A 27,913-nucleotide genomic window follows, 5' to 3' on the forward strand; every position below is an offset into this window, starting at 1 on the left:
CATTCATGAAAGTCTCTTCATCATATTTTTATTTCCTTACACAAAATCCCACCTATGGAGATCAGTGAATGAAGTAGAATTTGCCATCTATACTGTAGAGGAACATGAGAACAACTTGTATACCATGTAGCGTATTAGACAAATCTCTTCTCCCAGATCATTCATTTGGTCCTTCTTTTGACCTCTCCTTTCCTTAACCTCAAGCCCTCTTTTTCACACAGAATCAAACAAGCTGGGGGTAAGGCCAGCTTCACCACCAATTATGACTGCGTGTTCTTGGATCAGTTGCTTAACCTCTAATAACCTCGATTTTTTTCATCTGTAATAACATGAATACATTTTCTCTATGGAGCAATTACTATATGTCAGCATCATTGTAAGTTTTCCAATGTATATTCATTCACTGATTCCTCACAAATACCCAGTGAGGGAGGCATTATTACCCATGACCAGCCCATCACATTTTGTAGATAAGGAATCTAAGGCACTGAAAATTTGAATAATTTTCCAATGTCACACAGCATGTAAGTGGCAGTGCCAGGATTCAAATCCATATGTCCTAATTCCAGGGGCAAAGTTCTTAAAGATATCAAGTTATATTGAAAGATTTATATTTATGAAAGGATGATAAGAATATCTATATTACATGCTTATTACAAAAAGCACTATGTTCTCTTTAGCACACAGTATTCACTCCATTAATTTTAGAATTACTTTTATTATTATAACTATTTTTGAGACAAAATCTCGCTCTGTTGCCCAGGCTAGAGTACCATGCCATCAGTCTAGCTCACAGCAACCTCAAACTCCTTGGCTGAAGTGATCCTCCTGCCTCAGCCTCCTGAGTAACTGGGACTACAGGCGTGCACCACAACACCCGGCTTTTTAAAAATATTTTTAGTAGAGACAGGGTCTTGCTCTTGCTCAGGCTGGTCCCAAACTCCCGGCCTCAAGTGATCCTCCTGCCTTGGCCTCCCAGAGTGCTAGTATTACAGGCGTGAGCCACTGTGCCTGGCCCTACTTTTATTATTTTTAATTTTAATTTTTACTTACTACTATTATAAAATATTTAAAAGACCACAACCTGACACTGTGTTTCATAAACAAAAAACTGGCATATTTATTTGCCCTTAGGAATCAAACTGAGGTATTTATTACATAAATTGAAAGGTCCATTTTGTCATTTATGTAAGAATCACACATGGAAGCCAAGTTAACTGGCATCATATATCTTCAATTTGTTTGAATAATATTATAGCACTCCCAGCAGGTTGCTCGGTTGGCCAATTGTTCAATCCAGCTTGGTGTTGAAAGTGCTTTGTAAATTTAAAGTTTGTGTTTATGGATATGAGGCATTAGAGGCTCCTGAATAAGACTTGTTATATAATCCCTACTATCCTCTTTCCTGTGCTCTTTCTACAGCCTGTTTCTTCCATACTGTGTGCTATAGTCAGATGTCTCCTGCTTTGGCCCCTGGTTATACATAAACTGGTGCAAATTCTATACCTTTGCTCATCCTATCCCTTCACTGTGCAAATCCTTTCCTCGGCTCCTAGCAATCATATTTTCAATCCCCTTTTAATTTTTCCCATCTCGCGCTTTTGTTTTCCCAATAATGCACATGATCCATACAAAATAAGGGGAAAATAAAAGTACTGCAGCGATAGTAGTTCAGAGATAATCACTAGTACAAGTTCAGAGTTGTCTTTCTCCCATTCTCTCCTCGCCCTTCCCAAAAATATAGATTGAACGGTATGTGTGTCTGCATATATATTAGAAATTATACATGACACAATATATAATATACACACAGAATGTACACACTGTTTTAAAATCTGTTCTTACTCAATAGCATACCATGGATATTCATATTTATCGGAACTCTTTCAGTTCCAAATGACAGAAATCTAATTTGAACCAAACAGCCATTGCTTCTCCCTAACCACAAAAGGATATTTATCTTCATGTAACAAAAATTATTCAGCTCTCTACTCCTAAAAGGTCCAAACCTAAGCTACTTAGTAGCTTTAATAACAGATAGTTCTGAAATTCCAAATGCAGTTGTTAGGACACTTACTCTATTATATTTCTTCTCTATCCTCCATCTCTTAATTCTCCTTTCTACTACTTGCTTGTGTGTGGGTTTTTTTGTTTTGTTTCATTTCTTCCTACTTTTAAAAATTTAGACAAAATAAATTAGACAAAGATTATTTGAGCAAAGAACGATTCATGAATTGATTGACACTCAAAACTGGAAGAGGCTCAGAGAACTTCACTCCAGGATTGTGAGCAGTGAGCTTTTATAGCCTGAACATGGAAGCAAAGTAAAGAAATTACCTGATTGGCTAGAGATAAGCATTTGCTTTAATTGTGCTTGGTATAATGGGAGGTCCCTAGCTACATAACCAATCCGTTAATTGGCTGTTTGTGATTGAGGCTAAGTTTTTTGTTTTGTTCTTTTTTTATTTAAAGTCAGTTATAAGAAATGCCTCCAAATCAAGTTTTGGTTTCTTTGTATAAGAGTTCTGGATACAGAAACAACCCCAGGATAATTGCCTACTGTGTATTTTACTTAAACACTACTAAAAATAGCTTTCATCCTATGGTAGGGAGAGGAAGCATCTTCCTCTATATAAGTTTTGGGAGAACTTTCCAGGATGGAACTCAGTTTGGGAAACCTGTCCATTACTTTATCTATCAGCATAGCCAAAACGATGGAGAATTCTGATTGGCTTGCTTAGGGTGGGGAAAGAGGGCCAGTAAATGAATTGATGCTTGAGTAAAATGACAAGAAAATTCCACCTTATATTTCTATATTAATACATAAAGTTTCACCTAATTTCACCCGGGTTAGGCCAGAAAAAAAAAAGGCTATTTTAGGTTAGAGTGATTATTTTTATCTTGTTTTAGTGCAAAATAATACACATGAGATCAAGAAGACGTGATACTTACAAATGATATACATGAGATCAATAATACTGGGGATCTTCAAACTTTTTCTTGATTTTCAGAAAAGAGATTCTGAGGTAGCTCATGAAGACTAGATCTGCTGGACCGGGGAATCCCAGAACTAGGTCTTACTGCTCTTCATATGGTGTTTCCCAGGCATGGAGAATATCACAAGTTTATATTCCCATATTTTATTACTGGTGTATTATCAGCCCACTTGAGGATTAGTGGCACACGTTGGTCATGTCCCATGGTACTTTTAAATAGCTGAACACTATTCGGTTTTATGGTTATGTCATTATTTATCTCTGACCAAAGGGTATTTTGGCTTGTTTTACTAAATTATTCTTTGCTATGATTCATAATGACGCAATGAATATCCTTGTTCAGATATCTCTCCAATTTTGTATTGATACAAATTACTAGAACTAAAATTACTCAAAAGATCTTAGCTACTTTTAAAAATAAGCTTGATTCCCATTTTTTCCATGAACTGTGGCTTCATTCTTGAAAGCCACACTAATAACTCTAATCCACCTAAAACATTGCATTGTTTTTGTAACATTTTCTTTCAATAATTCACTCATTTGACAAGTTTATCTTGAGTTCCTGTTATGAGTCAGCCTGTATGTGCAGTACTGAGGTAATTACAAAGAAAAATAATCCATGCCCCTCCCTTCATTAAGAGAGTAATTTATTCAGAGAGATAGGTAGGACATGTAATTATAATTTGTGTGAATTGTGCTATAGGGGTAAGAGCTGAGTGCAAGTGCTGTGAGAGCAAAGATAAAGTGACTGTCCTGAGAAAGAGAAAAAGTCTTCATTCATAAGTGATATGTGACTTGAATTCTTAAAAAATGAATTGGGGTGGTGGTAAGCATTCCCTAAGTAGAGGAAATTCCATGTGCAAAGGCACCTGGGCATGGAAAATGGTGAGTGTACTCAAGACCTATGGAGGTGTTGATTGCAACAAGACCACTGGTACTTGGGATGCCTGCTAAAGGATAATTCTTATGCATTCTGAAATTTGAGAACCATCTTGTAAAGCCCCTTATTATTAGCCCCAATAAACTGCAAACTTTTCTGAGGAAAGGAACCATACTTATTCATTTTGTATCCACTATACCTTGTATAGTGCCTTGCAGATCTACAAGCAAACACATAAATGAATCAATTAGTAATTCAACTTAAGAATGTCTTTTTAAAGTCAGTTTTTCTCAATAAAATATTTAAATTTAGAAATTTTATAATAATGCATATTTTATTGCAAAAACCAAAATAAAGGTAATAAAAAATTCACTGATACTCTCACTACTATTATGCATACTCTCTCTCTTTCTCTCATACATACACATACACATACAATTATAATTTGCTTTCTAGCCTGTTTTTATTCACTTTCTTGATCCGTTTCCTTGTCACCAAGTAATCAATCTCAATGTGATTTGTAATAACTGCCACATCTGTGGTTAGATATATAAGTGGTTTCCACATTTTGATGAGGGAAACTGATCTTCACCTTATCCACAATCACCTTTGGCCAACCATCCTCACCTTTCAGTTGGATTGTTGTATTGCCATTGTTCCCCCACCCTCAGGGGTAGAGTAATCCTATAAAAACAGAGATCTGTTCAAACCCCTTTAAACTTAGAAAAACATCCAAACTCCCCACCCTAGGTCCCTACTCACCTTTCTCTCCTCTCCTTTCAGCTGCCCTGGTGCTTAGTCTCTATATCCATGCCACACAGCCACATAGTTTCTCAAACACATCAAGGTTTATTCCGCCCCAGGTCCCTCACGGAGGTCAATCTTCTGCCTTGAATGCCTCTTTCTCCCACTCTTCCCTCTTTCGGCTCTTGCCCTTAATATCTTCTGAGAGACTGCTTCCCTAATGATCCGAGTTACACCCTTCCTACTACCCAGCACCCATTTATGACAACTTTTAAATACATACTTATATGTAGGCTCCATTATTTACTTTCCTACTCCTCCAGTAGACAACATGCTTTGCAAATGTAGGAATTTTGTCTGTTTTATTCGTCATTACACATCCAGACTTAGTATAGAATCTGGAACACGTTAGACTCTCAAAATGCAGAGTACCCTAGAGATAATGAGTGGAGATTTAAGACAGTGGTTCTCAAAGGTGGTACCTGAACCAAAAGCATCAGCATCACCCAGGAACGGGTTAAAAATGCAAATTCTCAGGCTTCAACTTGAGCTATTATTATCAGAAGCTCTGGGGTGGAGCCTATCATCTATTTTTTTAACTAGTCCTACATGTAATTCTAATATTCCCTACTTAGACAACCACTGTTGTAAGGTATCTGCTTAGAAAGGAAACAAACATATCTTGTTTAAAAGTTGATGCAGCCAAAATTTCTTAGAATGTGGAATTTGAAAGTTAAATAACACTGAATGTAATCTTTAATTTTACTGAGGAAAAAAATGTCCAAAGAGAATTTTCTTTTTTATTTTAATCTAACAATTAATGATAGTTCTGCTTATAAGTTTGCTTTTAGAATAATGAAACATAACATATTTTTATGAATATCAAGTATAATTAAAAGCAGCACATGCTTTTCTATTGAAAAGAGTAGTCGAATACAAAACCACTTTTCTACTGATAGCTGGATATTAATTTAGCTAAACTGGGTATAAGTATAGAAAAGTTGCATTTCCTATTTCACCCAAGATGATTCCAAAATGAATTGATTTAGATGATTTATCAGACACTTTGCCTTCAAAGTGAATTTTTCCCATGATGATTTTAGTTACTTTATTTAAGGGAATTCAATGATTTTCCACATTTGGGGTGTTTTATGAGGTAGAACTGATTCACTGAATTACCAAATCTTGGGGTTACAAAGAAGATAGAAAATTAATCTTTGAAGATGAGACTCCAGATTGGATTCAAAACACCTGAGTTACCTGACCTGTACAACTGCATAGAGTGTGATTCTGAATACCATGTAGTAATACATGTATCCATGGAAAGAATTAAAATTATGAAGCAAGTATAAATATTTCATTAAAAAGTAAAAAAAAAGAACTAAAACTAAGAGAGAAACAAAATATTGATTGAATTTCCATAATGTAACAGGTATTGTACTAGGTGCTGTTCTTAAACTATCTTGTATTATTCTCCCTCCATCCATTTTTATTTGCTCAAAATCATAGTTTCTCTAGATTATCTAGGGAAGACCCAAAGCTAAGCCTTTCTCAATAAAATAGTCTATGATGAAACATAAACTTGGGTTCTCAATGAAATAAACATTTTTAAATATGTGAGCTTTAAATATGCCCTTAGTAGAAGTAATTTACACAGCATACATTTGTATCTTTTCCCGTCAGTGATTTTTATATTTTAAATATTACATAAGGAATACTTTAAGTACTTAGTTTCTTCAAGAAAATATTTATTTCCATACAAAAGATTACCCATTTTAAATGATCTAATCTTGAATGTAGACATAGAAACTGACACTCTGCACCAAATAAAAGCATTTGACATTTTTAAACAAAGAAATAAAAACAAAGACTTACAAAATTATTTTATCACCTTTAAAACCATGAGAAAATAAAGACAGCAGGTTGAAAACATTTTGTTCCCTAGACTACATCACAGTGAATTTCATACCTGTGTAAATTGTTTATTTTAGCTAATGCTATGAGATAGGCATCTTTAAATTCAGATTTTTTTCTTAGACTTTCTACTTTGATGGAAATTTCTTAATAAGAAAATCTTGTATAAAAATAAATCCTTAAGAATATTTTAAAATACTTATTTTTACAAGTAAACATATTTTACATACTTTCGTATCAAGAACTGTTTTGGAGTATAATTTGTGAATAACTATTTCAATGAAATCAATAATGAAATACATTTAAAAACAGTCAAAACTTCAGAGAGGCGGCATTTGTTTTGCATGCAAGATAAACATGGATGTTTAAAAAATAACACATTTAGATCATACTATTTCTTATTTTAAAAATATGCATCTAGTATTTTGAAATAATAGTACAATTATTCCCAATTCTGAAATCAATATTGTTTGTTATTAGTTTCTCTATATATGTCTAAGAAATCAGAAAAAATAATACAGAATTCCTAGATTGATGTACTTTCAAACATACCACAATCAGAATTCTGGGTTCAGCCGCATTAGGAATCCTTCATTGCTGACAACAGAGTCTCAAATGACAATCTTCTTTAAAGCACTCTTCAGTGTGACAGCTGAAAGTTCTTCCTTCCATCGCCTGCCTTTTCCATTAGCTAGAGTGTTACATATTGAATGCCACACAAAGCATTTGACTGGAGGGTTTTTAGATTCCAGTCTCTTTAAATGCCTGATTCTGAATAATGATTTTCTTAAAAAGACAACTCATCCCTTTATAAGAAGTTCTGTACTGTTTTTTTTTATTAATTTAGTTTTAGGGGTTGGTAATGGGGTGAAGTAGGGGGCTGCCTTCATATCTCATTGGTTAAGAGTGTCTATGTATGATTCACCTAAGTGACATTTAGTCATAAAATGTCGGTGACATTCTGACGATTTTACTGTCAATTATTAATAATTTATTGCATATGTCATTTGAATGAGCTGGGCAGATTAACATAAAAGGTGGAAGGTATGTTTCAGTTTGAATAATAGCGGTCTGGAAACAGGACTAACTTTTTTATTGGTGAATCAGATAATATTTTTTTGATAGCTGAGTGGAGTTCACCAGAATTTCCTATATGTTTTCCAGCTTTTAAAGGAAATTGTTTCATTTTCTTGTTCACTAGATAAAGGTATAATAGAAACCTTTGTGGTTTCCAAAAAATCCTGCATGTGTTAAACTTACTATTGTGTTATATTGGCTCTGTGCTGACACAATGATATGACTGTAATCTGAAAGTAACAAAATTAACTGTTAGCTAAAAATAAATAAACAAATAAAATTGAACGCTTTTGCCCCCCTGTGGTTAACATTCACATGATGAGATGCAACAGAGGATTACATTTATTTTGGTCAAGAAAGCCTCCACAGGGCAGCTTGTACTTGAGACTGAAAAGATACTTAATCTACAAAACAGTAACTTAATGGATATGGCCTTGAATTTATCAGTATGCTTAAAAATTGATTTTCTAGCAGTTTCATGAAGTAGAAATTTTAACTTCATACAATAGTTTGAAACCTTTAAATAACAAATGGTAGATTATTGTAATCCACCTATGTTTAAATTGCTTATAACATGAACAGATGAATAAAAGCATATAGATTTTCATGACTACAAACTCTTAACTGGAATCCTGGTTAGGATAATGCAAGAAGTCAACCACCACAACAAAACAATTAGTAATTAATTTTTAAAACCCACAATTATCAAAAATTATTCAATAAACACAACAATGCTTCACTCTGCAGACATTTTCTTCTCCATTAAGCACAGTGTTAACTGCTCAAAATATTCATATTTTGATTTACTCATCTGGTGGGATTAAGAAGTCTGTGTGCCCCACTGAATGGAGAAAGAGGACATGGGGAGATGAAGGGCTATAAGCAACAAGAAAGTGATGGATATTTTACAGTTTTTCAAAATCGAAGCACAGGAGCCTCAATTTTATTAGTTTTTCTTCTTATGCATAAAACATCATGGAAAGCACAATATTTTTGCTCCCTAATGAACACAATCATTTCCCAGTAATATGAACATGTTCCCTAACTACCTAATATACTTGTCTTGTGGCCTCTATAGCCTCAGTGTAACTCCATTACATGCAGTTCAGCACAATGCATGACTGTGAGGTCCCTGTATATGATTCCTGCCTACTACTAACAGCAAAGTTACTTAGACATCTGAGCCTCCCTCCATTTCCTCACCTATGAAATTGGGGTAAAAACTGATCCTACCATTTAGAGTTGTTATGAGGATAAAAATAATAGACGTCTTCAACAAAAATCCCTGAACGGTTGTTAACAAATTTTAGCCATTTTAATTATTTAATATTATCATTATTATTAATGTTGAAATTCCCAATCCAGTGGGAGTTTCTTCTGCTACCCATACAACCTAGAGTGCTTGGAGGTGGGAGATTAATGAGTTAGATTTGGCTTTTTTTTTTTTTTTTTTTGAGACAGAGTCTCGCTTTGTTGTCCAGGCTAGAGTGAGTGCCGTGGCATCAGCCTCGCTCACAGCAACCTCAAACTCCTGGGCTCGAGCGATCCTTCTGCCTCAGCCTCCCAAGTAGCTGGGACTACAGGCATGCGCCACCATGCCCGGCTAATAATTTTTTTTATATACATATCAGTTGGCCAATTAATTTCTTTCTATTTATAGTAGAGACGGGGTCTCGCTCTTGCTCAGGCTGGTTTCCAACTCCTGACCTTGAGCAATCCGCCCGCCTCGGCCTCCCAGAGAGCTAGGATTACAGGCGTGAGCCACCGCGCCCGGCCAGATTTGGCTTTTAATATGCTCAAATAACCTAGTTTCTAATCTGACTCCTTTGCTGTCTTCATGTCTAAGCCTTTAAAGAACTGGTTTGATGTGAGACTATCACTGATCCAATATATAAATATCAAACAGAAAAATTATCTGCAACATTTAACTGCTATGCTGATATGTTAATTTATTTAATCTTCTTTCACATTCTTATAAACACATGCAAAATTTCTGCAGACAAGTTATTACAGCTCTCATTTTAGAGATAAAGTCTTCCAGGGAAGCTTAGGAGATATACCACCCAAGATGAACTCTTAAGCATTCATGGGGAAAATCAATAAATTGGTGATTTGGGAAGCTTCCTGTGTGTCTAATTCCTATGTGTCTAGAGAAAGAAAATAGCTTTGGCATCTTGTTTTGTGTCCTTGTATTGCTTATGAAATAAGACTTCCTAAATTGATAGGTACATTTTTTCCTATATAGTCTTTCAGGGAACTAAAGATATCTATTGCAACTAAGCCAACACTTACCTAATTCTACTGTCACAATTAAGATGTTTCCCATCACGATCTCCTAGCCCTCTGCTGTAGACATATTTCGGCTCTACACACAGCTGCTGGCAGATATAGAAACTTTTCTAGAGGTGAGTGATGGGCTTTTTTTCTCTTGGTTTGTTTTCTGATTGATTGACAAGGGGAGTTCCCATAAAGTCATGGACTGTTGTGCATTACCCACACAATTATTAAAATGTAGAGCTGCCCTGCTTCAGAGCAATGTGTTAAGGTTTAAAAAGGCATGAGTAATATCTGTGAGTGTATTTCCTATAGTTAACTACTGAACTGAAGGTAGAAAAGTCCAGGGTCAGGAGTCAAAGATACATTCTACACTCCGGCTCTATTCCTGCTTAGCTCATAAACTTAGACAAGAAAAGTAACTCCTTAATCTTTATTTTCTTCATTGGCAAAATGAGAATACTACCACTTACTGTCATTGAATTATTATAAAAATTCAATGTGATAATGCATATAAAGTGCTTACAATAGCTTCTGGTGCATAAGTGATCAATGCATATTAGGGGGGGAAATTGAAATGCTACTTACAATGATTTCTGGCCTAAAAAGGTGAAGTTCTGAATTGCTCTTGTTTTGTCACTGTAGCAAAGTGGAAAACCAGTTTGGGGAAATAGAACCATCTTATTTCAAATCCTGGCTCAGTCTTTACTACCTATTGTGAGATCTGAAAATGGTAATGATAATATAATAATACTTATGACTTAAAACTAAGAATACATGAAGTAAAGTTTATGTCATTTGAATTTTACCACCCAGTGATAAGCACTATAAACATCTCCTGTATATAATTCTAAATACCTTCTCTATGAAAAAGAGCTAGATATTTTTATAGAACTGGCATAGTACTGCACATACTGTTTTTATAACCACTTTATTATATAATCATATACTGTGATCATTTCCTATTATCCCTAAATAGCTTAGAGATCTATTTTTTAACATCATTCTGCCTTGTTGAAGTGCATTGCTATTTTTAATGTCATCTTTTACTTTTGAACATATAATGTAACTTCTTCTCAACCCCCACCCCAAATTACAATGTAAGAAACATCCTTAAACGTAACTGTTTAGGCTAACATCTAATTACATTCTCTGAATAAATTCCTAGAACTGGGTCAAAGAAAAAGATTATGTTAAGGTACCAAACCCTTATTATCAAATAGTTTTCCAGAATATTCGGCTTAATACACACACCTACCAGTACAGAATAAAAAGTGACAACTTGTTGTTTATAATATCAGTACTAGGTTTTGCTGTGTTTTAAAATATTTTCTAATTTTGTTCAAAAAACATTGTTTACAATTGTATTTCAGTAATTACTAGTACTGCTAATCATTATATATGTTAAAATTAAGTTGCTTTTCAAATTTTTTATTTTTATATTTACAAGTAATATTGTTATATTTTTAAAATTAAGAATATTAGCTATTCCTCTAGCATATGTAGTCCAGTATGTCAGTTCACCATATGTTAAGTTTATATCTTTTCCATTTTACCATAATTTTGACACCGATATATTTAGTATGGAAATAGTCAAGTCTACCAAGCTTTTCATGATGAATTTTATCATTGGTTTAGAAAGACCATTTATAAAGGCCATTTTTCTATTTTGTGACTAGATGGGATGTTTATATTTTTGTTTTGCTTATTTTCAATATATTCACTTGAGTTTATTAACTATTTAGCTCTCCAATAATTCATTTGGCATAAGATGTGAGATAGACATCTAAAAATAATTTAACCCTTTGCAAATAATTGACCAGTTGTTGTGGGAACATTTGCATATTTTTTGAATGATCAATATTTCTTTACTGATATGAAGTGCTACTTTTATCATAATGCATACCACTCTTCCCTTCCACAAACATTCACAGACACACACACACACACACACACACACACACACACACACACTGCTGGGTTTAAGCAATCCACAGAAAATGTGGAGGGAGTCTGGAAAACCTTATGCTGAATCTCCTGGAAAATCTACACTAGCAATCATCTAATGTAGAAGAATTCCAAACCATTTACTAGGAAAGGTTTTTGAGGGTCAAAGTGTGTATTAAAATGGCACGAGGAAAAGAGGGCCTCCTATGGTAGCAGGGAGAATAATGTTTCCCATAGTATCAGAAAAATACTCTGAAAACAGGATTTGTTTAGGCTGCTGAAAAAGGAGTCTACTTAATATTAGGCAAGAAGATAAATTTTAACACTGGCCAAAATGATTAATGAACCAAGATGATTTTCTGTGTCTCCTGTTTTATGTGAGAATTATATATTTAAAATGACATTTAAAAATAATGTTATTTAATATAAATGAAGAATTACTTCAGGTTCTAAAGTTAGAGAAATGTTAAAATCTTTAGAAACTGACTACCCCAATAAATGCAAATAATTTATCCTCTTAGTATTTCATTTCATGTATAATCTTGTCAATTAAAGCAGCCACAGAGGGCCAAGTTTAGTCATTTATCTTATAGTTTAAGTCATCACTATCACAATTTCTAGAAAAAAAAATGTAGTAGCAAGTCCAGAACACTAAGCCCTGTACCTGATGTGGAGGCAAGGAGCCATGCAGGCAAATGAAACAGTTGCCGATGTCCACATGAAAAGTACACTGCAGAAGACTGCAAAGGCCATCTCCTTCTTACCTTCTCCATCACAAAACCAGAGTTTCCAGGAGTACAGCAAATTATTTCTCCTACCCATTGAGATAAAGATGAACAACATCTGCCAATGCCAGTTGACACAGTCAAACTGAATGGCCTTATGATCTAATTTTAATGAACTGCTAAAATATTCATGCCAAAATTTTCCTGGCCCATAACCTCTTTCCTGTTTGATTTGATACCAAACATTTTTTTTTTAAAGAAGAAGTCATTGTAATTTGAAAAATGGGTTCATATTCCAAGACTCATTATTGGCAATATTTCTAATTAATTTTGGTATCCCAAATGACAGAAGCTTTGCTAATGTCCATTACAGAAGCCATAGATTCTACGTCACAGGCTCATTCCTTCTAACCTAGATTAAATAGACACTCCTTGTAATTGTCCACAGCTAGAGGCCTCAGCTGGTATGTAGAACAGGGATCCTTGGTGGAGACAGGGATTCTAGGCATAAGGATCATACAATTGGGTATAAGACCCTGTTTTCAAATGTTATTCACTGTTCTTTATATTAATGAGATAGAAAAAGGCAATATTTACCCAAATTATCTGAAAAATAATCCCTCTCATCTGCTCTAGAACTTTGCTTGCAATAAGGCCAGGTACTCTAGTCTATGAATTTGTGGGATCTTCTTTTTCTAACATTAATTGTCTCCTGGAATTTCTTGGCCACCTAGCTGTGACAGAGCTTTTTTTTCAAAATATAAGCAAGAAAATAAACTGGCTTTAAAAAAATATATTGATCTTCACCAATTTTAATAGATGTTTGTGACTGTGGCTACCTATAAAGATATATTTTAATTAAAAATAATCTTGGAAGTCTGCCTTGATTTAGTGCTTTCACAAAGAAAGCACTTTTTAAAATAGAGTTTTAAAAAGAAACAATTTTATGGGAAACTAGAGAGAAAAAATTATGTTTCCAAAGAAACTATAGTAAATCAATTATTAAATTCTAGCCTTGTCCATCATTTTTGAGTTTTTGTTATTTGCTTACAAATAGAAAAAAAAATTTTGGACTGAATCCCAAATTATTTCCTGGCTATAAATCTCTAAATAACATTTTCAAATTTTTCTTCGATTTTATTAATTTATTTTTTGACTTGGACTCAATAGAATTGCCACTACCTTTTCCTGAAGCCCTGCAAGCATACCTTGTGATGTACAAGCATCAGATGAGAAAAATCTGTCAGATTGCCACCACTACTTCCAATATAACTGAAAATGCTTTGAGTCTAACATCGAGACACCTCAACAGGATGCCCTTCAGATTCTAAGGAAAATTGTTTATAAAATCTTCCAAATATTAACCTTTGTTTTTCTTCTGTTTCCGAGCTCATCTGCAATGCCACATCTTGGAATGGGATATAGCTGTTTAACTGATCTAGTCACAGGACTAAGAGACAGACTAATGAAGACATGAGATATTTAAACTTGCTCTTTTCTGTTTATCCCAATTTTTTTTTTCACTCCTTTGTCTATCTCTAACAACCTCTAATGAAAATTTCTCCAAAGCTATTTGCTTGGCTTTTAATATGTGAAACTTTTTAGTTTCAAAGTTGGAGACTTTAGAAAATTAGAAATATTTTTTCCCAAAATATGTTTCTTTGAAATATTTCCAGATGGCTGCCATAGGAGCAGCAGACAGAAGTAATGCTACAAAGCTGTCTTTTGTGGGGAGGAAAAGTTGCATTTGTAGAAAATCTCCATTAATGCAGCTAGGTCTTTCCCTACCAAATCTAAGAAAGATTAACTGAGAGTCTGATACTTTCAAAGGTCTGAAAAGAAACATTTACTACTTATTCTCTCTGAGGGCTGCTACCAGAGAGGCTAAGACCACCTTTGTTAGCCAAACTTCCTTTCTCCCTCCCCAAACCTGCTTGGCCACCAAAAACCTGTTTTGCCACAATCCAAGCCCCCATCCTTTAAAAACTTCTCTACTTCATAGGGCAGTCCAATTCCGGAGGCTCCAGTGTATACACGGTAAAATAAATTTGTATGCTTTTTCCTCCAATTAATCAAAAAAAAAAGAAAGAAAGAAAGAAAGAAACAATTTTAGAAAGTTTTGGATAGATTGTTTAGATATGATATGATTTAGACTATTTACAATATATTTGGGTTCTGTAAGGTTAAATAAATGAGTATGTTGTGACAAATTCAGGGACAATTTTGTAAATCTTCCCAGAAACTGAGGAAGAATTAACTTTATGTTAACAATCATTCGCATCAGCCAACCTGCTATCCTTGAATATTTATGGCTGTCTACATTATCTCTTGCTGAGAAATAAATCATTCCCAACAACTCCTTAGCTTATGATTCTGTGCACAGGTTGGGCTCAGCTAGATAGTTTGTCTGGTCTCAGTTGGGATTTCTCATGGGTCTGTTTTCCCAACCATTGCTGCTGAGTTCTCTCATATCTCTGACTCAGTTAGGGCAACTGCACTCGTTAGGCTCTGGTTCATGTGTTCTTTTATCTTCCTCAAGGCTAGCTCTACCTTGTCCGCACATTAGAGGCAGAGTTTCAAGACAAAAATGGGAAAGCAGAGCTTTTGAGCCCAAGGCTGGGCACTGACACAATGTCATGTCTGCAGTACAATGTCACGTCTGCAGTAGTCTACTGGCCAAAGCAAGGCCCAAGGCTAGTTCAATAGACTCTATCTCACCAAGGGAGGAGCTGCAGTCTCACTGAAAATAGAGTGTATATAGGGAAGAAAAGAGTGTAGCTAATTTTCTACCTGTCACGATGCCTCTGAGATATTTAAATATGACTTCTATTTTAAAGCTTGAGGCAAGCTAAATGCAGACTTAGACCATATTTGGTGTCTCTAATTCTTAAAGCTTCTTCTTTCTCCATTGATATGTGTGTCTGAACTCCTCATCTGCATCACAGTCAGTACTTAGATAGCAAAAGCTGTCCAGTGTTTACCATCTTTCTCTTTCCTAGAGAGCCGACCTTTGTTCATAGTAGCTTTGCAATAAATAAAAAAATATACTGTCATTTCATCATACTAAAACTGCCCTTTATAGAATTAATAAACTTAATAAAAGGCCATAAGGTGGGAACTGTGGTAGGGGCTTAAACTCTGCAAAGATATAAGCATATTTAGAAATATATATATATATATATATATATATATATATATATGCAGCCGTTGTTCCCTAGCCTGCTTTCTTATAATTGCTTGCTACTCAGGAGTCGTATAACTAATGGTCATAAAGATTCTCAGCTTTCTTCATTGCTCCCATAGGTAACATCACCCTTCTGAAACTCAAGTCTAGCCTTTGAGATATCTTCCAGACCATGCATTCCAGTAGACCAACTGACCTAACCAGACCAGTGGCCCATACCATGGCAATGTCTGTTTCCCAACCCGGTAAGTTCATCCCCAGCCAATCCGTGGACCCAATTCCCTAGCCCTCTGTCCACAAGGGCTATCTTTAAAAATGCTGACCTAAAACTTTTCAGAAAGATGGATTTGAGAAATTTTTCTAATCTCCTTGTTTGACACCCTGAGATATTAAATTCTTTCTCCACTATAATCCCTGCTGTTTAAGTGTATTGGCTTCCTCTTTAGCAGCAGACAATGAATCTGGTTGGGCAGATAACAATATTAGATATCAATATTGCAAATATATTTGATCCATAAAATATTAAATAATTTAGGATAAATAACATGCAAAAAATTTATTATTTGAAGCAAAATATTTAAAAGATATAACATTGTGAAGATTAATTCTAAAATAAAATATAGTTACTCATAAATATACTTAGCTTACTAAATTATAAGCAGTGCTAACATGGCAAGAATTAAAATTAACCACCCTGACTTTCAACATCACACAGAAAGTATTTTCATGACGGCTGACAAATCAAATTTTCCAACAAATGTAGAGTCCATATATACAGTAAACTAGTAAATATACTAGTCAGATGTTTTTCTGGATTGCTTTGTTGTTTTTACATTTTACAAGCCCAACAGAGCTTCCTCATAAATTCAATATAAGACATCACCTGGTAGATGTGATTTAGGATTATTTGTTATTAGATTATATCTAATGGAAAACTTCATTAGAAAGTTCTATTTATTTTCTGTAATCTAATAGTTGTCATTAATCACTATGTATTACAGTTTACATTTGGAGTTATTTTCTCCCTTCAAATTTTGCCTCTCTTCTTGATGACTCTTTATGAACTTGCTTTGTCATCTATAAAATGGTCCAAGAACTACCTAGCTGAGCCCAACCTGTGCATAGAATTATGAGCTAAAGAGTGGTTTGGGATGATTTATTTCTCAGAAAGAGATAATGTAGACAGCCATAGATGTTAAATGATAGCAGGTTGGCTGATGCGAATGATTGTTAACCTAAAGTTAATTCTTCCTCAGTTTCTGGGAAGATTTACAAAATTGTCCCTGAATTTGTCACAACATACTCATATTATTTATTTAACTTTACAGAGTCCAAGTATATTTTAAATAATCTAAATAATCTTTGTAATTCAGTAGCTGTTGTGAAGAAATCAAATATTAGTTACACTGTATAATATGCACAGTACAGACTGCAACCAGTATAATCAACACAAGTGAATGATGCTCTGAGGCACAGATCTTCAGCCGCATAGTTGTTTATTTGCCTCCCTACCTAGCTAAACATGCTCATTCCAACTATATGAAAGTTGATATTTTGTAGGTTAAAAATGAAGAAACGCTGTCAATTTCATAAGATCCAACTTAATATATAAATATATATCCCATTATATATACACATACATATATACACATATATACACATGTAATTTAATGGTGGGGTGTAATAAGACAGCAAGGTCAACAAATTTATAAAGTACAGGGTATTTAGATACTGTATTTCCCCGAAAATAAGATAGGGTCTTATATTTATTTTTCCTCAAGAAGACACACTAGGGCTTATTTTCAGGGGATGTGTATTCTCTCTGGGCTCAGTAGAAGACTGCTTGCTGAAGCTTTTCCCCTAACCCCTGGTATTTGTGGGGGGTGAGAGAGGTCCACAGTGCTGAGTAAAATGGCAACCACAGCTTTCCTTCTTCCCCCAGGGGACACACAACACCTAAAGCGGAGGGTCCCGCTCCTCACTTTACTGAGGAGACTTTCCCCTCAAAGCCTCAGCTTGCAGCGTACACAGGATGGCCAGGAGCTGACAGGGGGAGCCGACCTTGTTGGTGGGGCTGCTCGCACCTTTCTGGTCACCTCTGGGATAGTAGCTGTCACAATGGGGCAGATGAGAAGGGCTGCTCATCTTCTTTACCGCTCTGCGACGAAATGCATGGGTTGTGCAGATACACTGCATAGCCATGCCCATCACTAGGTCTGATTTTCAGGGTAGGGCTTATATTACGCAAATGCTTAGAAATCCTGCTAGGGCTTATTTTATAAGCCTAGGGTAGGTCTTATTTTATTTTATAAGCCTAGGGTAGGTCTTATTTTTGGGGAAACACGGTACTAGTCCAAACAATAGAAGTTTAGGTCATTGTTTTCTTCCCTGTGGCAAATGCACACATAAAATATTTTCTAAGCAGATTATTTTGCTCTTCACTTGTGGTTAAGATTTGCAAGTAGCCTATTTAAATAACTTTTAAATATTTTGATTTTTGCAATGAAACCCCTTCTTCAAATGAAATTTGTGCTTCACTCTAACCCAGGGGTCCTGAAACTTTTTAACCAGGGGGCCAGTTCATCGTCCCTCAGACCATTGGAGGGCCATTGGAGAGTGCGGCGCACATTCCACACATGTGCACTGTGGGCCCGGGGTGAGTGGGCTGCTAAGTAGGACAGGCAGCAGCGGCAAAAACACCCAGCAGGCCAGATAAATGTCCTCGGAGGGCCACATGTGGCCCAGGGGATGTAGTTTGAGGACACCTTCTTATGAAAATGATAAAAGTGGAAATATTTTGGTAGAATCTGGAAGAGCAAGGAACCCAGGTGACTCATGACATTCTTCTACAGTTTAAATAGATGTGTAATAGTAGAAGGGTACAAAATCAGGAAGATTCAGTAGGACATTATAATAGGATTTCTTGGATTGAACTGCTGTGATCTCGTACCACCATAACATGCCATTATTTTATTTTAATATCAAATCCAAAATATACATACAAGTCTCTCTCTCTCTTTTTTTTTACTTCAATATACTAAAGTTTAAATCTAGTCAAGTGGGACTTGGGAAATGGCTACTGTTAAGCAGAAGTAAAATGGTAGATATCATTGGTAGAAAGTGGTATATTTTAGAGAAGCAAATGCAGATTTTATTTAACCTTAGTTCTTTTATGGATTATGTGAGTATATTGTGTTTGTCTTCCAATTAGTGCAAAAGCACCTTAAGGACGAACACCTCAATTTCTCTTACAACTGTTCTTTCTATCAGTTTATTTGGAATAATGCTTTACAGATAGTAGACTCTAAACATCCGTTGTGTCAATCAGACAGACACAGGGAAGCAGATGCAGTAAACACAAAGAAATAAAATCCTGATTTGTAAAAACAACCTAAGAATTACTGGACAGAATAGTGACCCCATTTAAACCAAAACAAATTGAAATAAGGAAATTTGGCACAATTATCCTTGTACCTATTTATTAGTTTGGTCTCACTTATGATAGTAATATTTAAACTCTGCCATATTTCTTCACTCACATGTTGGTGGGTGACTAATAGAGACTTGTAAAATTATTCCAATGTAAAGAAAATCAAACATAACAGCAGAAGTTATACTAAAGTATGTGAGTTTCAGCTGTGCGGTAAAAAGTGAAACCCAAGTTATTTCTCGTGTTAAAGTGCACTTAATATCCAAATTTCCTTTTACCAAGGCATTTCCATTTTAAACAATAGGAAAAATGGGGATAGGTGGCGGGAAAGCAAGCTTAGCCTGAGCCAGGATTTGTCTTAGAAAGCATCAAAAGAGAAATGGAACAGTAACACTTGTAATGATAAAAAGAAGCAGCATCAATTTAGTATTTGGTACTGGGGGACCACACTCAAATGCTTTGAAGAGTCCACAAAAGCATTTTTTTTTTTTTTTGAGAGATGGTAGGATTGTTCAAGCTAAGAGTTTTTAAACTGAACTTTAGTTTTGTTTGTTGGTGGACTACATTTCTAATGAGGTATTCTCAGTCTTCAAGTTATTATAAAAACCCACCATATACTCTGTTTTTACTCTGCACCGGACACCATCAACATGGTTCTTTCATTTTGTCTTCAAATCATTTTGTCAAGCAGACAGAATGATTCAGATTTTAGAGACGAAGAAAACAACATTCAATGAGTTTAATTAATTTGGTCAAGTTTTTAGAACCAGTAAGCAGCAGAACTGGAATTCAAATCTTTGCCCATTGGAAACTAAAATCCACATTCTCATTAAATCATGCTGACTTTCAAAAAACATGAAAAACGAAGGAGTAAATCCCTAAAGAGACTAACATTGAATAAAGTTACATTTTGGATTAAATGACTTTGATATTCTGTTTGATGAAATAAAAATGATGAATATCAATGAACATGATATCTACACAGAATATTTCACTTTTGAGTCCTTAAAGATACATATTAACCTACATGTTCTCTTATATTCTCCAATATAAAACCGATAATGGTGACTGATATTAAAAGGCTTTAAAAGTTATGATCCAAAAATACTCATTGATACCTGAATTTGCATTACCTTAGATAATTTTGTCTTGAATTCAGATTTATCTTTGATAACAAAGTCATTAATGAGACGAGATCGGTCATAAGTAGCATGTTCTGATTCATCTGTGTAATCCTTATCTTTTCCTAGGGCTAGAAAACAAAGAGAAAGTTACATCAGTTTTTATCCTTTTTCTTCTACTTTTTCTCTGTAAACATACTAATCTCTCCTTTTTCACAGTTTCTCAAGGTTTAGCCAATATATATATATATATATATATGGAAATATACATAATTGTGTGGCATAATTTTCATAATGTATCCTTTTGATAAATAAGCATATAAAAGTAATCACATTACAGCTTGCCTGTTATTGTATTAATGCTGACACCACCAATGACTTTCATTAGAATTAAATGCATCATCTGTGCTCTTTAATGTACTTTAGTTTTTTTGAAAAAAAATTACAACTATACAAATTATATTGGATAAATCACTTGTTTTGAACTTAAAAATATTTGTAAGAATTAAATAGATTCCTAAGCATTTATATATTTAATTAAAAACTGCATTGATTTTATTTTCTTAAAATCTGGAAAATTTTATAAATGTGAATTTGGCTGAAGGTTGCAAAAAATCTGAGAATCCATAGAAAATATGCTAATAAACATTACAAGAAAGATTTTAAAAAATAGAGAATTGAAACAACTGCTAAAAAAGAAGAGAGAACATTAAATGATGATGGTTGCTATTAGAATAGTGAAAAAATGAGATACTATTATATCAATTATACATAAAGATATTTAAGAATAATAAATAATATATAATCAATGTAAAATAGTATAAAATAGGAAATCTTTATGGTGGCTATAAGTATGACCAAGAACTGTCGACACACTTAACAAAGTTCATGTTCCACGATGTACAAATGTCTCTTCAAATTCAAAAACAGATTGCTATTTATTTAGCCTTTCATGAACTAAAATAAAATTTTAAGACTCACCCCCTCACCAGCTGACTGAATGGACCCTCTCGTGGCCAAAGGAATATCCTAAAGCAAAATTGCCTGCCAGGAAGAAGGAGGTCAGACATGCCTTATCATGCCCCCCTCCCTTCTTGGAGACATCCTTTGTAACCCATTAATAGGCCTAAGGGTTTGCAAGATAAATCTGCAGGTCCTCAATTTACACAACAAATATATTTCAGGTGGCTTATCTCTGATAACAGCTCCTTATGTTAAAACATTCCAAGCCTTTAGACAAAGCTTCATGTCTTTAACCAATTACAAAACAAAGAATCTTTAAACCCACCTATAACCTATAAGCCCCCCCTTTGTGAAATGTCCCACCTTTTTGGGCCAAACCAATGTATGCCTCCCACGTATTGATTTATGACTTTACCTGTAATGCCCATCTCCCTAAAATGTATAAAGCCAAACAGTAACCTAAACACATCAAGTCTACTAGCTCAAGGCCTCTTGGCAGTGGCTCTGGGTCATGGTCCTCAAATTTGGCTCAGAATAAATCTCTTTAAAATTATTTTACAGAGTTTGGCTTTTTTCCATTGACACTTCCAAAAAAATCAAACTGTCTTGAAGAAAGTTATTTTATTGAATCTGTTCATACCTATCAAACATGAATTGTTAAATAGACAACTATTTATAGTGTTTTTAAGAGTTAAATCAATTGATTTATTTATTGTACAGAAGAAAAACAATTTTGTTTATAATATGTATATTAATTTATTTTATTGGTAATTCTTAAAATCTGCTATAACATGATATGTTATACCTTTTCAATTAATAGTATCAGATTCTTAGCAGTGGTATGAGCTAATATTGTACAGGTCATATTATGTCTTTGGGATACAATTAATGGCCAGTTATATTAAAATGTTCTAAGCATTTAATGGTTATACATATTAATTACAACTAGACATATTAATTATAGCTAACACTGATTGATGGTTAATATTTGCTGAGTAAACACCATTAGCCAGAAACTTTGCATGTATTATTTCCTTTCATCCTGATAGCAATTCCACAAAGTGAGTATGGTTTTCACCTACATTTAATAATAAGCAAATGAAGATGCATGGAAATTAAGAAACATGCCACAGTCACTATACTAGTATGATGTATATCTGAACCTGAAACACATCCTGATCAGACTCAAAGCTAATTGTGACTATAGTGTAATGTTTCTTTTAGATTTAGATAAATTATATTTCATTCATTCAATAATTATTTATAAAATACTATAATATGCAAGACACTCTTTTAAGAGTTGAAGATACAGTAGTAAATACAACCCTGCCTGGTACCTTTTCCTGTCCCTGGAAAGTGGAAGGATTCTCCTTAAGCTGCAAAGCCTGGAGATGGGGGAGGGGTGGTGCAGGTAGTCCCTTGGCTGCCTCAGCTGGTATTTCACTGGGTCATATGCACCACAAGTACACTGGCTCTAAGCCCAGCTCAGCATCAGGACTCATCCAAGGACTGTAGTCGTCAAGGCCTGACTGCTTTTCAACTTTTTTCTGGGCCCCAGGCTACTTTTGTCAGCTAGGGGTGAGGCTAGCTCAACTCAGGGTCCTCCTGCTGGGGTAGAGGATTCCCCTCTGGCTGGGGCTGGTCTAAATGCTCCCTCCAGGAACACTGGCAGAATTTAGCTTTCTATTGTGTTCCACTGTGACAGGGCAGGACGGAGTTTGAAAGCAAAGTCTGACAATCACTTTGTGCTCTTCCTCCCCCATCTGAACAGACTTCTCTCAGTGTGGCCCTGATAGGGGATTGGGGAGTTAGGGGTGGTATAGGTAATGCAAGACTATGTTTCCTGCCCTCTTCAGTGTGTTTAAGTTAGTGAAAAACTTCCATAATTTTACTTTATTGTGTTCCATGGGAAATGAAATACATTAGTTAGTGTAAATTGTCATTTCATCTTTTATAAACATTAAATTAGTAATTACATAATTTTTAGGGTTTATAGGACTCTTAGAGACTCTGGGCAAGGAAATTACGTGGCTAAGAAGTGGTGAATTTAGAATGAGAAATAACTTCTTGTGTCCCATAGGCATGCTTCCCCAATAGTATATACCAATTACCTGTTTAACCAAACAAGAATTTCTTGCTTGCTCTCTAATAACCAAAGAAAGAAAAAGATGGGGTGGGGGAGAGAGATATTGACTAGGTGAAAGGGAGACAGAGAGGAGGAGGAGGAAGAGGAAATGGAAACAGAAATCAAACCATGCCTTACAAACTGGCAAGTTGTTTGGTAGTTCTCCAACAAATCAACACCAAAATTTCAGTTTCCTTCTCACTTATGTAAAAGGTCAAAGCAAGTCCATATTTTGCACTTTTTATTTTCTCTGTGTTGACTATTCTTCCACCAGTTTATCTGTATAACTAACTGCCTCACGTTTTCAGATCTTTATTCAAATGTTACTTACTCCTATTGTCTTTACTAAAATAAGATCCTTCTCCCTGCCTTTGATACCTGCATCCTTCCTACTGTATTTTTTACAAGACATACTTAATATTTTATCATTTTTAAAACTGCTTTTCTTCATGTACTCCATAAATATATACAACTATTAAGTACCCATTATAATTTTAAAAAAATAAATTAAAAAAAATGAATGTTTGGTGAATGACTAAATGGACTGAAATGCCCAGCAAATCCTGTCTGACGTATCTTCAAATTATATATAGAAGGCTGGGTGCAGTATCTCACACCTGTAATCCTAGCACTCTGGGAGGCCTAGGTGGGAGGACTGCTTAAGCTCAGGAGTTTGAGACCAGCCTGAGTATGAGTGAGACCCCATCTCTACTGAAAATAGGAAAAGTAGCCAAGCATGATGCATGCCTGTAGTACCAGCTACTTGGGATCACTTGAGCCCAGGAGTTTGAAGTTGCTGTGAACTAGACTGATGCCATGGCACTCTATCCCAGGTGACAGAGTGAGACTCTGTCTCAAAAAAAAAAAAAAATTATATATACAAGGTGATGATTTATCAAAATCTGATTATAGTTTATTAATCTACCACCACCATCTCTTGAGCCAAAATTTTTTAGGGTTTCCTAACTAATCCTGTCACTCTATCCCAGGTGACAGAGTGAGATTCTGTCTCAAAAAAAAAATTATATATACAAGGTGATGATTTATCAAAATCTGATTATAGTTTACTAATCTACCACCACCATCTCTTGAGCCAAAATTTGTTAGGGTTTCCTAACTGATCCTCCTGTTTTCATCTTTTGTCCCTTACCACATGGCAGCCAGAGTGGTCCTTTTAAAAACCTAACTTAAATCATGTTAAACCTCTATTCAAACCCTCCAATAATTTTGTAGCTCTAGGCAAAGCCATAGGCCATACCATGGCCCACTGGACATGCATCTTCTGGCTCCTTAACACTTTTCACTTTCCGTCAATCTCCTGTAACTCCACTTTCATGATCTTCAATCCAGCTGCACTGGGTTCCTTGAGGTAAGTATGCATTCACTATAGGACTTTTGCACTTGTTCCTCCTCTCTGCCAATTCCTGTTTCAGCCTGGGTTCTGCTATCTTGTCACCTCATCAGAGAATCTCTCTTTGACCACGCTTCTAAAATAGAATCTCCCATAGTTCTACCTCTTGTCATAAGGATTTTTATTATTTTTTATTAATTTTATCAGCACCTGATTTCAAATGGTACACACATACATAATATATATGGTATATATGTAGATATATAACAGCATCTGGCATTAAATTATAGCAGAGATATATAACACATATATGCTATATATGCCTATACATGTCTATAGGGCTGTTTGTATGTATATATGCATATATACACACAAATAACTAACCATGTATATGGTTTTATATGGATATATCTGTGCTTGTATCTGTTATGATATAGAAAGAGAGACGATAGTTATATCTATCTCCTCCTATTATAATGCTATTAGTGTAGTGACTGTTCTGTTCACTGCTACATTCCAATATTTAGTTCATTGTTTAGTACATTGTAAAATTCTAATAATTGTTGATAAATTAATGAATGCATGTTATACTTATATGTGGGAATATAGAAATTCTTTTTTTATTTTATCTTTTATTTCAGCATATTATGGGGGTACAAATGTTAAGGTTTCATATATTGCCCATGTCCTCCCACCCCCCTCAAGTGAGAGCTTCAAGCGTGACCATCTCCCAAACCTTGCACATCTCTCTCATTGTGTTTGTATATACCCATCGAGGCCCTCCTCCTCCCTCCACCTGCCCAACACCTGATAAATGTTATTTCTATATGTCCATTTAGGTGTTAATCCGTTAATACCAATTTGCTGGTGAGTACATGTGGTGCTTGTTTTTCCATTCTTGAGATACTTCACTTAGTAGAATGGGTTCCAGCTCTATCCAGGAAAATACATGAGGTGCTATATCACCATTGTTTCTTAAAGCTGAATAGTACTCCATGGTATACATATACAACATTTAATTAATCCACTCATGAACTGAAGGGCACTTGGGTTGTTTCCATAACTTTGCAATTGTGAATTGTGCCACTATAAACATTCGAGTGCAGGTGTCTTTTTCATAAAGTGACTTTTGATCTTTTGGGTAGATGCCCAGTAGTGGAATTGCTGGATCAAATGGTAGATCAAATATAATATATGAATAAAATATATTAAGTAAAATTTTTTAATGCAATTTTCACATATTTTATTTTAAATATACTTTTCTTTTTGACTGTAGCTTTATAAAACTATGTAAATGTAAGGACAGGGAGTAAAAAAATGATAATATTAAAAAATTTAAAATATTTTATCTACTTTGACTGAGAAGTAGTAGTTCCTTCACCCTACAACTTCTTTTCTGTTTTTCTTGCCTGAAGGTTGTTTGTATCATAAGTGGTAGAATTTTTTAAACTTTTTAGAGTTGGTATTAGTGCCAATCAACATCTGAGAGCCAAACACAGAGGGAATCATATTGCATTTTGATTAAGCAGCTAATTCTTCTTCAACCAGTGGGATATTGTGAAATACAAATGAAATCTATCAATGTGTTTTGGTTCTTATTGAGGAAATAGATTCTTATTTGCCTGAAATCCATCCCATATGGGGATGAGACATTTCTTTCACATATGCCCAGAGCATCAATTAAATTTCAAATAAAAAAATGTTTAAGCAATAACACTAAATGACAATACCAAATATATATCATATTTCCTTTTTTTAAGATGCCTTTCCTCCCACATTTTAGCATTTCTGAAATCAGGATGAGGTAAACAGTCCATGCATTTAATTAACATGGTAACAACTATTTTTCCTAAAAGATCTCATTAATTTTATGGTGCTTCTTATAATTGATATTATCTTCAAATCTAGGAAAGTGAAAAACTAAGAAAAACAGACTTTCAAAAAACAAAACCACAGCTTTATGCAAATAGGCAAAGAAATTTTATAATTTTGATTATGCAATAGGACTCTTACTGCTCTCCAGTAAGAAGAATGATGGAAAGACATATATCCACAAAAAATGGGGCTCTCAAAGTTTAAGAAAATCATTTTATATGTCAAAGCAGGAAGGCTGATATAATAGAAAGAGAACCAATATTGGTTTCAACAAACCCAAATTAAAATCCTTGTTTTGTCATTTTGTCAATTATCAGCTGATGGCAGTGGGTCATTTATTTATTTTTCTTCTTTATTTTTAGAGATAAGTCTCACTCTGTCACCCAGGCTGAAGTGCAGTGGCACTATCATAGCTCAGTGTAGCCTCAGGCTCTTAAGCTCAAGTGATCCTCCTGCCTCTCCTTCCTCAGTATCTAATTTATTTATTTTTATTGTTCGTAGAGATGGGGTCTTGCTATTGTTGCCCAGACTGGTCTAGAACTCCTGGTGTTAAGTGATTCTCCCACCTCAGCCTCCCAAAGTACTTGGATTACATGCAATTGGGGATAATAAAATCTTTTCACAGAGTAGTTCCAAGGATTAAGTGGAATAATCTATGTAAAGTGACTTGAGCACATAAAGTGCTGAATAAACATATATTTTCTTCCTTTTGTTTGCTTTCAATTCACAATTTTAGTATTTAGAAACCTACAAAAAATATGTAATTTGGGGCTACCAAGAAAGTTCTATCTTCTATTTTACAGCCTAAATAGATAGGAAACAATGTAATCACCTTATGTAAACCAAAAGAAATTTAGAATTGAATCTAAAAATCTTTATTCTCATCATCAATTGTATGATTTATGATGAAAACTCATGTTGACGCAAGTGAGAATGCATTAAGTCTCTTAAATTTTGTTTGCAAACCAGCATCAGTTCAAAACTCAAAGAGATTGACTAAATAGCAGACTACTATGATCACAACATAAACCTTAAAGCTATCTCTGGGAGTGCAATTTTAATAGCCAATTATTCCAGCTCAATCATTCTTTGTTATTATAATGCCATTTTATTTTGTTACTTTGTTACATTGTATTGTAACTGCAGGGGTATCTGGAAATGGATGAGATACCTCTTACAAAATTTTAAATGTGTAAGTAGATTATTAGTTGGCTTCCACTTATGCGCAATTGGGCTACCATTCTATACAGTACTAATAATAGATTGCTCAAGGATTGCCAGAATAGTTGAGGCTTCAAATTAAAATG

At 34.7% G+C, this 27,913-nt stretch overlaps 1 protein-coding gene across 3 annotated transcripts in view; it reads right to left on the reverse strand.

Annotated features, from left to right (window-relative positions):
* ANO3 (anoctamin 3) overlaps window positions 1–27,913 on the reverse strand; it is a 368,098-nt gene that overhangs the window by 145,470 nt on the left and 194,715 nt on the right. For 2 of the 3 annotated variants that reach the window (XM_012744641.3, XM_076002082.1), the window contains one exon: window positions 20,305–20,423. In XM_012744641.3, the coding sequence (XP_012600095.1) occupies window positions 20,305–20,423 (119 nt within the window). Of the gene's footprint in view, window positions 1–7,086; window positions 9,051–20,304; window positions 20,424–27,913 lie in introns of those variants that run through there. The other variant, XM_076002083.1, reaches the window with a different exon arrangement.

Source organism: Microcebus murinus, chromosome 4 (genome assembly GCF_040939455.1).
Source record: "Microcebus murinus isolate Inina chromosome 4, M.murinus_Inina_mat1.0, whole genome shotgun sequence".
Taxonomy (NCBI): Eukaryota; Metazoa; Chordata; class Mammalia; order Primates; family Cheirogaleidae; genus Microcebus; species Microcebus murinus.